This window comes from Oenanthe melanoleuca, chromosome 10, assembly GCF_029582105.1.
Source record: "Oenanthe melanoleuca isolate GR-GAL-2019-014 chromosome 10, OMel1.0, whole genome shotgun sequence".
Lineage (NCBI taxonomy): Eukaryota > Metazoa > Chordata > Aves > Passeriformes > Muscicapidae > Oenanthe > Oenanthe melanoleuca.
The window spans coordinates 15,079,564-15,091,445 of NC_079344.1; the positions used below are offsets into that span (position 1 = coordinate 15,079,564).

At 38.5% G+C, this 11,882-nt stretch overlaps 1 protein-coding gene across 2 annotated transcripts in view; it reads left to right on the forward strand.

Annotated features, from left to right (window-relative positions):
- Positions 1-11,769, forward strand: part of CLPX (caseinolytic mitochondrial matrix peptidase chaperone subunit X) — a 19,281-nt gene extending 7,512 nt beyond the window's left edge. The window contains exons 4-14 of one of the 2 annotated variants that reach the window (XM_056499889.1): positions 2,231-2,385; positions 3,194-3,353; positions 4,441-4,482; positions 4,957-5,133; positions 6,247-6,411; positions 6,693-6,781; positions 7,304-7,468; positions 8,100-8,399; positions 8,525-8,617; positions 8,856-8,962; positions 9,965-11,769. In XM_056499889.1, the coding sequence (XP_056355864.1) occupies positions 2,231-2,385; positions 3,194-3,353; positions 4,441-4,482; positions 4,957-5,133; positions 6,247-6,411; positions 6,693-6,781; positions 7,304-7,468; positions 8,100-8,399; positions 8,525-8,617; positions 8,856-8,962; positions 9,965-10,055 (1,544 nt within the window). In that variant the 3' untranslated portion in view covers positions 10,056-11,769. The remainder of the gene's footprint in view (positions 1-2,230; positions 2,386-3,193; positions 3,354-4,440; positions 4,483-4,956; positions 5,134-6,246; positions 6,412-6,692; positions 6,782-7,303; positions 7,469-8,099; positions 8,400-8,524; positions 8,618-8,855; positions 8,963-9,964) is intronic. The other variant, XM_056499891.1, reaches the window with a different exon arrangement.
- The last annotated feature ends 113 nt before the right edge of the window (positions 11,770-11,882 follow it).

The window sequence follows — 11,882 nt, forward strand, 5'->3', positions numbered from 1 at the left end:
AACAAAAAGTAATTTTGCTTTGACTTTCTTTCTCAGCAGTCCCTGTATTATTTTGGGTTGTGAAAGTCTGTAAGGAGAGTTTGTGATCAGTGAAATAAGACTTGATCCTCAGATGGGGAGTGAAATCCAATAGCTGTAAAGCTGATTGACATGAGAAGCCTTATCTGGATGCTGCTTTTACTGTCTCCACCTGATGCCATCAGGTTACTCCATCCACCAGAGCAGCACTTCCCTGCTACTGTACTCACTCAGAACCTTCCCTGCTTTTTTTTTTTCTGGTTTGGTTTTGTTTTCACCTTAAAGCAATGTGATAGTAGCCCATTATCTCAACTCTATAGTTTAATCCTCTGATTGTTTCTGTTTCCTGTACATTTTGTAAAAACTTGGCATTTCTTTTTGGCAAGGTCAGCTCACACAGGCTTTAGAAATGCCTTTGCTAATGCAGCTTCTGTGGCAATGTTGTCTGATTAAAAACAACACTTGACTTGCATTTTGGCACACTGTAATATTTGCAGACATCTTAATGACAGGGAAGTAATTTGACATGGGTGTTCTTTGTTGTGCTTTTATGTGTTTGCTAAAAGAACATATGAGAACGTGGCAGTATTTAGGATTAGCAAAGTTGCCTACAACTCCTTTTTTTTTTTTTTTTTTTTAGTGAAGTTTTAAAGATGCCCCATAGTACTTTTACAGCCCACTCCTTATTTTTTGGGGTTTGTTAATCATTCATGTGGATCTATAAAGGGACCAATCATTTTCATGGCTATTCTATCCTAAATAAACCTTGTTTAAGGAAGGAGAACAGGCATGTTCTCATGGCAGTGTAGTCATCACAAGTATCAGAAGTTTTTTGAGTGAACCCTGGAAGAAAGGTTGGGTTGGGGTTTTTTTCCCTACAATATTGTTGCTAAATAATAGTTACGTAAGAGGAATGGGTTGGTGCAGGTGGATTTCCATCACATTCCCACGTGGCAGATAACAGTAATTTGGAAGGTTGCCAGAAGGACTTTCAGGCTGTTGCACAGAATTTCTTTGAAGTAAAGTTAATAAAGCTGTGTTGGTCACAGAATTAGTTGCTACATTCTTAAAGTAATCTGTTGGTCTTGCTTATCCACGTATAAGGTGGGATTAATGGTAAGAAAAACCCCACCCACTCCTCTTTTGCTGACGCCAGTCCTATGGGAGACAACAAGTTATAAATAAGCAGCTTGTTTATTGCTAGAGGGTGTTGTTGCAGTCAGCTGGTGCTACAGTGTTCAAGCCATTTTCAAAAACTTTTTATGATTTTAGAAGTTCTGACATTGAAGTTTTCACAGGGTTGTTTTTCTGCATTTACTTTTCTTTTAATTAAATGCATTTACTAGTATATTTCCTTTAAATTATCCTATTGCTTATGATTTACATTTAGTAGCATGGTGATAGGGCTAGAAAGGATCTATTCTGAATTATTTTTATTATTCTTCTCTACTGTCTGTTTTTATTATTTCAACTTTGCTTTGCCAAAGGAAAAGAAAAGCAATGCAGGTTCTCATTTTCAGGGTTATGAAACCAACCTTTGCAGATTTCTTGAGACATAGTTCACAAAGTCAGCAGCAGGAGGGTTTAGCTTTTGGAATGTGAAAGAAATTTGTTCTAGTCTTGGCAGTAAAAATAAATAAGCAGAAGATCTTGCAAAACATCAAAGTCCTTGGTGGTTTGTTGCATACCACAGCTGCCTCTTGTTGGGGTGAGCCCTTTGGGTGACCCCCCCCTGTGCTCAGTGTCCTGGGCTTGGGTGACTTGGACTGATCCAGAGTTCCAAAGCCAGTGGGATGTAGAGAGCAGGACCTGCCAGAGCCTTCCTGTCTTTGATATTCTAGACTGCTTCCCTGCACTTTAGTCTGTGCCTAATCACAGTATTTTATTTTGCTGTCAGTTTGAGAGTTAAGAACGTTTCCTGCATAGCTAAAGCCTTCATTAATTTTGTCTCTCTCAGAAGTGCAAGGTGTCCTCTCCCTGAGTGTGATGCTACTGGATAAGTATCAAAAAGAATTTTATATTTAATCCATTGTCTGTTTAGTGCCCAGCACTGTGATTTCTTTGGGGCAAATTGTGTTCTCCGTGTCAAAATTCAAAGGCCAATAGTAGTTTTTAAATGATCTTAGGGAAGAGTGTTGGATAAACAGAGTACCTGTGTGATGAACTAGACAGAAGCAATTTCTCTTACTGTTTTGTTTGAATTTTTCTGCAGCTTCCACCCGTTTTGTGAAGTGTGAGAAGTGTCACCACTTTTTTGTTGTCCTGTCAGAGGCAGACACAAAAAAGAGCATCATTAAAGAGCCCGAGTCAGCAGCAGAAGCTGTGAAATTGGCATTCCAGCAGAAGCCACCACCTCCACCGAAAAAGGTAAGTTCTGAATTCCACTCAGAGTTCCCTTAGGTTGCAGAATGGAGAAATGCTTCCCTTAAACTGCATCAGGTGTGTAATGGGCTGCTGGGACAGAGCAGCAAACAATAAAGATGATTAGCTGAAGATTAAACCTTTGTGAGCTGTGTGACCCAGCAGAGCACTGATAAAGGGAACAAGTTGATCCAATAAAGATATTGGAGCTTGTTTTCCTCTGTCTTTGTCTTGTGGCCTCATTTTCTCCTGTGACCTTGAGGCTGACCTCAGTCCTCACCAACTTTTCTTTCTCACTCTGGCCTTGCATTCTGTATCCTTAATTTAGCAGCTTCTTTCTGTAGCTGTAGAACCTTTTATTTGGTGTGGGTTTGGATGAGAGCTGTAGCTGTTTAACTTGTGGCCATAGTCCTTCTGAAAGTCATTTGATTTCCATCTGGAGATTAGTGAGGAAGTCTTTTATGTTTCTCAGTTCCTGGTGGACTGTAATGGTTTCTGAACCTGCACGTGCCTCCTTCATAGGCCTCTTTTTAAGTGTTCTTAAAATTTCTGTTCCTCTTCAAAATTTGGGTGAAAATGGCAATGGGTTTACATATTAGTTGGGCAGAACTGACAGACACCATATGAATGTGTAAGCACCACGTTTTTAAAGTAAACTTATCAACAGGAGTATGTTTTGTATTTTAGATATTAGTTTTTGTTTCTCAGGTCTGTAACAATTCAGACCAAAGTCCATCTTTGGCACAATATACTGTTTTTCCTTTTTTGCTGTAAGGTGATTTAGAAGTGTTACTAAGATTAAGCTATTTTTCAGATTTACAACTACCTCGACAAATACGTTGTTGGTCAGTGTTTTGCCAAGAAGGTGCTTTCAGTTGCTGTGTATAATCATTACAAGAGAATCTACAATAATATCCCATCTAACCTGAGGCAGCAAGCAGAAGTTGAGAAACAGACTTCTTTAACACCAAGAGGTTTGTATGATATTTGGTATTTTTCTGGTCAAATAAATTTCCATTTCAGGGTGCTAACTTGAGTTTTATTTAAAAGGTAATCAGAAGATTTATGGTGCTTACCATATGGAATGCTTAGCCCTTTTTACTGATACATGTTATAGGGTATTCTCCTTTAACTTTCTAAAGTGAGTCTCCTAATTTTTTCTTTCTAATCTCATTTACTACTTAAGGCTAAATCTGCTGCTTAATCTGCAAGCAACAATGCAGATCAGGAAGGTGGTATTTTGCATAGGTAAATTGATGAGTACTTAGATTTCTAACTTCCCTTGCTCCTGCTGGCAGCATCTGCTGGTCACCACAGTATTGTTCCATATCTAGCAGGTGTAGATGTAGTTACTCTTGGCAGTACTTTCCCTGCTCAGTACGTGTGTAGCTATGTTGATCCAATTTATTTTTAGAAGTAGGATTAAGTTACCATCTCTGACTCAAAGTGTACCTTGGGTGTTTTTTTTTTTTTTTTAAGGTGTTTTGTTCTGTCTTGCAAAAGTTGTCACAGACACCTTCTTTGTTTTTTTTAATTACCTTAAAGAAGTATTTTAAATGAAGAGGGAACATTAGTAGTTACTGTTCTGGTAATGGTAAGAGAGCAGTTGTGTACCTGGCACCAGGAAGTTCCTGACCCTCCCCAGGGAGATAACATGGTCCATACCCAGAGAGACTGACAGTGAATGTTTACATATGTCACAGTTCTGTCTTATAACAAAGTCCTACATGGTAACACCCAGGGAGAGCTTAAGGAAGCCTCTTCAAACCAAAATTATTTCATTTTTTTCCCTTCTATAATTGGTTTTAAAGTGAAAAATCTAATTAGAGGTAATAGATTGTTGTTGTTTTTAGAAGTAGATTACTTGCTGGCGTTTTAAAAACATGCAATTTGGGTTTTGGGTTAATTTTGACAGCAATGGAAATAGCTGTTGTGGGGGTTTCTTGTTAGAAATACATTCATAGACAGTGATGAGATGTATTCAGAAGAGGGCAAGAGGTGGAGAATTTATAAGCTTTTATAAACTTACTTTTTTATGACTGTTTTCATCCTCTCTCTTAGAATTAGAAATCAGAAGACGGGAGGATGAGTACAGATTTACAAGTAAGTGAACCCTCTCCTCGTGTCCTCTTCTGCAATACCTACTTTTATGGAGAACAGTCTTTAGTGACTGCTAGTTTGAAGTGTTGGGTGAAGTCCAGTGCTTGTACTTTTTCATCATGGAAATCAACAGCTTGGGTTTATTTCTTCTCATATGTTAAAAAAATATATATAAGAAATTACATTTTAAATTAGTAAATTTGTCAGGACTGAAAATTTATCTTGCTTGTAAATGTAGAGCAATACTTTTAGGTAATCCACTGTGCCATTGGAAATTCTTTTCCTATATGCCTCTGCAAAGTATGATTGGAACTCCTGTTTGTGTAATAAGTGTGCTGCATTTCTGTTGCTTTCCTCTCTGTAAGCTTCTGTATAGAGAGAATTCTAGGTTTGCAGAAGAACCGAGCTGTTACTGTGTGTTTAAGGTAGTGACAGACCTTGTTGGTGCTCAAACAGTGCTGTTGTTGTTCTCTTCAGAGCTGTTGCAGATTGCTGGAATCAGTCCACATGGTAATGCTTTGGGAGCATCAATGCAGCAACAAATGAACCAGCAGATACCTCAGGAAAAACGGGGAGGAGAAGTACTAGATTCACCCAATGATGACATTAAACTTGAAAAAAGTAATATTTTGCTGCTTGGACCAACTGGATCAGGTATACAGCTGCATGTTTCTACAGGTGTACTATTTTTAATGGAATTGTTGTTAATGAGTGATTTTCCTCTTCTGTGATTATTCAGATTTGGTTTATAAAAAACTAACCTGTGAATTTCAAATAGGGATTCCAGTGCTTTCATGCCATGTTAACATACTGAGCTGGTGGCCTTAAAAAGGAATGACCTGTAGTTGTGTAGTTTTCTTCTTTTTTTTAATGCCTATATTTACTGACTGAATAAAAGATGCCACTTTGACTAAGCTGAAAGAAAATGCATTTATAGTTTCTTTACTTTAGCTGGCAAGCTGAGATGCTGCAGTTAGTGCTGTTTCACCTCTGGGACAGATTAGTTGCAGGGGGTTGGAAAGAGATTATTTTGTATGTTCATAAGACTTGGGAGTATTTGTGCTGAAGTAATGGCATTTTGCAGACTTTTTGGGAGAACATTCACTAAACAATATTTTAATTCTGTTTCTTCCCAACTTCAAAGCAGGAGCAATTGGACTTTGCACTGCACCCTGAGTGTCTGCAAAGGACTACTGATTTATTTAATCTTTAAACTCTGCAAGTACATGTATTATGGTTTTTATATTGTGTGGTTTTGTGATACTGTATGCATTTCAAGCTGCCTTAAATACAGCCTGCCAATGTAAAAACCACTGCTTATGAAAGCTATCTCCCTTGGAAAATATTCTTATATTAAGATGCTGGTATGATTCAGAATGTCTAATAAGAGTAATGATGATCCTGTGGTAAATCCTTAAATGGTTTGGGTCGGAGGGTACCTTAAACATCCCCTTGTTCCACCCCTGCCATGGGCGGGACACCTTCCACTATCCCAGGGTGCTCCAAGCCCTGTCCAACCTGGCCTTGGACACTTCCAGGGATGAGGCAGCCACAGCTTCTCTGGCACCCTGTGCCAGGGCTGCCCACCCTTGCAGAGAAGGATTTCTTCCCAATATCTCATATAAACCCACCCTCTTTCAGTTTAAAGCCATCCCCCTTTGTCCTGTCACTACACACCCTTGTTGAAAGTCCCTGTCCAAGTACTTGGGTTTGTGTGCTCTAAGAGAAGTGTGTGGCAGTTCTGACATGCAACTTTTATTTTACCAGGTAAAACCTTGCTGGCTCAGACTCTGGCTAAATGCCTAGATGTCCCTTTTGCTATCTGTGATTGTACCACCTTGACTCAAGCTGGCTATGTTGGGGAAGACATTGAATCTGTCATTGCAAAACTCCTGCAAGATGCCAATTACAACATAGAAAAAGCACAGCAAGGTAAATTTCTAATGTGTGTTTCAGAGACTCTTAATTTTGTTGAAGTGCTCTAAGCTTTTGAAAACACCAGTATTCCTGAAATTGGTGCTCCTGCTGCATGTACCCAAGTTTAAATCAGAATAAACCTGAAAATAAATAATTGGAAAATAATTGGACAAAATTACATGTTTTTTCAGGGAAGTTAGACTGACTGCTGCTCTCTCAAATCTTATTATTCTCTGTAAATTCTTGCTTCTGTTTTTAAGTAGGATATTTTTTAAAACCATTTTCTTTAACTGCAGGAATTGTTTTTCTGGATGAAGTAGATAAGATTGGCAGCGTTCCTGGTATCCATCAGTTACGGGATGTTGGGGGAGAAGGTGTTCAACAGGTAAATACTTCCATGGAGTGCTTTTACTTCCTGAGTGAACAGGAATAGGATCCTGTCAAACAGCGCAGGAATGTATGGAGTCATAGTTCTTCAGTTCCTTAATTATTCACCTTCAGAAGACACATCTTTCCTCTTGACTTCATTAAAAAACATAATCTCAAAAGCAGTTTGAGGCATCCTCATGGACATATTTTAGTTCAAAAATGTCCTTGCAGCATTCAGATAGCCAGTTTATAATGTAGGCAAGGGCAGGTAGCATTTCCCATTTAACCAAACTCTTAAAGCAGCTGATCATTATATGCATAATGTGCTTGGGAGCCACATTAAAGGAACATTTTTGTCCTTGAATGGGATTGTCTCATAGGGAAAACTGACTCTTTTGGACACTTAGAGTTACTATAAAAGCATAAGGGAGCAAAAAATACAAGTGTATTTGTGAAAGTGAACATATCATGGTGTGCCCTTTTACATGATGCTACACAGTGGAATTTTTTTATTGCTTATTTCTTCTTTCCTTCTTAGGGCTTGTTAAAATTGCTTGAAGGCACAATAGTAAACGTTCCAGAAAAGAATTCTCGAAAACTACGTGGAGAAACGGTGCAAGTTGACACAACAAACATCCTGTTTGTAGCTTCTGGTGCTTTTAATGGTCTTGACAGAATTATCAGCAGGAGGAAAAATGAAAAAGTGAGTGCATTAGGCTGTATCTGGGCTGAAAAAATCATCATCTTGATTACTGTTCTCAATGCTGACTTTTACAGGTCTTGATGTATTTGTAAACACACTTAATTTCTTTATTTCAGCAAATGGTTCTAAAAGCCATCATCATCTTAAAATACCTGGTCCTGCAGTTCACTGTTTTGTAGATTAAAGTCTGGGGACAGAATTCTGGCTGCAGCATTCTGACAAAATCTGCTCCCTTGTCTCTAACACCAAAGGAGTCACTGAAATTCAAGTTATTGTTCATGTTAATTCGTGTAGCTTCCCATGTAAGCAAACTTGCCTGCATTTGCTTCATTTAGGAAGTGTCACTGGTACTTGTAAAATGACCAGAACATGTTGATAACCTTTGTTATTTTAAGAAAAAATTACTCTTGTACTGATGTATTAACCCCTCACTGAGGAAATTCAGTTTTTAAAGAAACTGATGGTATGCAAGGGGTCTAATTTTACTGTAAGTAGTTTCTTGAGCTCGAATTAGTATGTAATGACATAATCAGTCACTGCAGATTTTCTAATATTCATGAAAAGTGATTTATTTATATCAAGACAACTCAGTTATTACACTTCTCTAAGCAGAACCATGTTTGTTTTGCAGTATCTAGGATTTGGGACACCATCTAACATGGGGAAAGGCAGAAGGGCTGCAGCAGCAGCTGATCTTGCCAATATCAGTGGAGAGTCTGACCCACAGGAAGATATTGAGGAGAAGGATCGCTTGCTGCGCCACGTGGAAGCCAGGGATCTCATCGAGTTTGGCATGATTCCTGAATTTGTGGGACGTCTGCCTGTTGTGGTTCCCCTGCACAGCCTGGATGAGAAAACCCTCGTACGGATCCTCACCGAGCCACGGAACGCTGTGGTTCCTCAGTACCAGGCACTATTCAGCATGGATAAGGTTGGAGTTTTTATTTGATGACTCTTAGGTGTTCGTGTTTATAAATACAGTGTTGCTTGGACTTAACAGGCTGAGTTATAAATGAAATGATTAACTGAAATTCCCATTTATTTTTCTCTGTGTAGTGTGAATTAAATGTAACTGAAGATGCATTGAAGGCTATAGCCAGACTGGCCCTGGACAGAAAAACTGGTGCCAGAGGTCTTCGATCTATAATGGTGAGTAAATTAGGTCTTATAAACAATAAATGAAGCTTCCTGGATTTGTGTGTATGGAACTAATAGTGACCATTTCCAGTGAAAACCACACTTAGTTCTGGCCCTTACATGGATGCAGTAAGTCTTCCTAAAGCTGTGAGTATTCAGAGTTCTTGCAAGAAGACTCTCTAGCTCTGAAAATCACTTGTTTACATAGAAGAGGGCATACAGAAATATTTTCCCCTCTATTTTCTTGTAGGAAAAGCTGCTGCTGGAGCCCATGTTTGAAGTGCCCAATTCTGACATCGTATGTGTGGAAGTTGACAAAGATGTTGTAGAAGGCAAAAAAGAGCCAGGATACATTAGGTAAAATGGTAACAGAAGTAGCAGAACAGACCAGTAATTCAACTAGACAGGTATTCCGATGGAATAAGCACAAATCCATGCACACAACCTAAAAAAGATTCAGTGCTCTGTATGTTGTACAGCTGAATTAGTGCCTGTTCTGTCCTAGTGACTTTGGATTTGTATTGCTTTCTTTTTAAACAGAAATTTTAAAATAAACAAATGTGAAATTACTTTTGTGTGTGTATACCTGTAGAAATGGAAGTAAATTTTAAGGTAACGGTAAAAACTTGAAATTCAGTTGTGACTATGGAAATTTCTTAAATGAAACTTTCTTTCTTCCTACTTTTTTACCACTGATGTGGGGTTTTTGATACAAACTCCAGGCTGCAACAGGTTTCTGCATTACTCTTGCAGCAGTGTAGAGCTGCAAAGGCACATTTATTGATTTACTGAACTCTTGTTGAAATAATCAGTTTAATGTTGAGAAGAGTATGGTAATGATGTAGAATGTTAAAAACACTGGACAAATCTGCATTAAAAAAAAAATCCAACAGTTCAGTGAATGAAGGATGGAATTGATAGAGAATGGGTCAGGTTAAAACTGGTTAGAATATTAGTTCCCAAATTTCAGGTCTTGGTTTCTATCACTGACACTGTTGTTTGAGTGGCTTTCTCCAATGAGGTACATTTACTCATTTCAGCACTTTGTGCTGAAGCTTGGCTCAGCCTTGTGTTGTTGGAGGGAGTGAAAAATACTACACTGATGGTTGCTTGAAGTGATTTTGTATAGAAATACTAAATTTATTGATTAAATCAAACAACTTACTAAAACTCAGAAGACTAATTGAATTCAGTTAATGAGCCTCTGTTCTGGTGGCACTGCAAATGTGCACAGCAGCATTTCCAGATCAGGTCAGAACTTTTGTCATGGGGCACTGTGCATGTGACATGTTTGTCAGAAGCTATGGAAAGTCTCTTTTTTTTTCCTCTGAGGTATCTGATCCTTCCTTTCAATCCTAGGGCTCCCACCAAGGATTCATCAGAAGAGGAGTATGACTCTGGAGTGGAGGAGGAAGGCTGGCCTCGACAGGCAGATGCTGCAAACCATTAAACACTGTCAGAACTGTCACCTGCAAAAAGCTCACTCAGTTCTTTCCTTGCGATTGCTTCTGGCTGCAGCCTGATCCTAAAGGCACCGGATCTGTCTCGGATACAATTCGTGATGAGGAACTTCATAGCTAAATCAGATCGTGTATTTTATTGCAGCATCACATTGGTTTGATGGACAGAGTGTGGACTGGGATGGCATAATGTTCAAATATGAATTACACTTGTAATATATTACACTTGTTCAATTAAAATGTATAGCAAATGCAGCAGCACCTGCACTGCTCTTGCCAGAAAATAAACCAGCAGCACAGGTGCTGCCAATAGTTAGATTTAACAATAATGTTACTCTACAAATGGGAAATCAAAATTAATCTAAACTATCTTAGCTCCTGGTACGGCTCACAGGGGGTTATGTTCAGGTCAGTGTTAGTCCTGCTGGTGTGTGAAACCCAGCGGGCGCTGGAGTGACTTGTTACATTGGTGGGGGAGGAAACCCTTTTGGAAAAACTGGGACACACTTTGTGACACTGCTGGGAGATTCTGCTAACATGTGACACTGGTTTGTTACAGTAATTTGAATATCGAATAATACCTTTCACGTCTCCATTGGGAGCTTTAGACACCTTGGATACTGTGAAAGAAGGTGAAGTCAGTCATTTGCTAGTTTTCCAGAGGGTTAAAAAGATTCCTAGGAAGCAGTAAAACCATCTAAATTTGGATGAGAAGTCACCATAAATTTTTAAATATTAATGTTCTAATATAGTACATTTTTTTTAACGTATTGGAACTATCATGCATCAGTTTTTTGGTGCCAGGTATTTGCCCAACCTATCTTATAATGTTAAGAGATGAAAGAAGTAAATGTATAATATTTTTGCTGTAATCAGTAGTGATTGTTCACAACAGTGCTTTTTAAGTTATATTCTCAAATACTAGTATTGCATCTTGTGGGTTTGTCTTTCATTTTTAGTCTCACAGCAAGCAATCCTCCCTCTTCTGTTCTCCACCAAAATTAATTCAATCCTTTAGGAAAGTCTTTGTAAAAACACTAAAGGACCTGTATGTTTTTGATTTGTTTCAGGAATTAAAATTGTCACAACTTTGTTTTGTCCTTCAGTGAAAATGTGGATTTGAGTTTCCCTAAAACTTTAATTCACACTATTTCAATAAAACTTTCATCCTTCTTTTCAGGCTAGTGGATGTTTTAGGTCAGGAAAGGAAAATCTATTTACCCTGGTTTTGTCACTAATTTTTGTCATGTAAATTTTATGTGATACTTGTGTTCTTCCCTAGCAGCAGTGTGACATGCAGTTGTAGCCAGGTGCAACAGATACTTCCCGTGGGATTTCAGATTTTTTCAGGTTAAATGATCCACTAATGGTTCAGAAAAAAGCTGTTTGGAGTTGAGGGTATTTCTAGAAGCTTGGTCCCCTTGAAATGGGAGTCTGTGGTGAACTATCTGTAACTGCATCTTCACTTTCCTTTTTGTAGAGTGAAAAAATATAACAGCTTTTAATTCTGAATCCTTCAATTCAAATCCTTTTTTAAACAGATAGAAAAAACCACCACATTTTAGGTGAAACTGTTAAACAACTTAGTTTTGAAAGTTGTTTGGAATTCTGTAACCAAGAACTGTTTTTAAGGAAACAAAAATGCCCTGTAACTACAGTTTGTACTTCACCTCTGGCGTTTGAATAAAAGCGAATATTCAATCAGCGGCGAGTTGTCATCCCTGACGCCATCCCCACATATTTTAAGTTTTAGGAATAGTTTTTGGAATTTAATTTTTGGATGGACGAGAGGCGGGCGGGGCGGGTCCTCCCGGCCG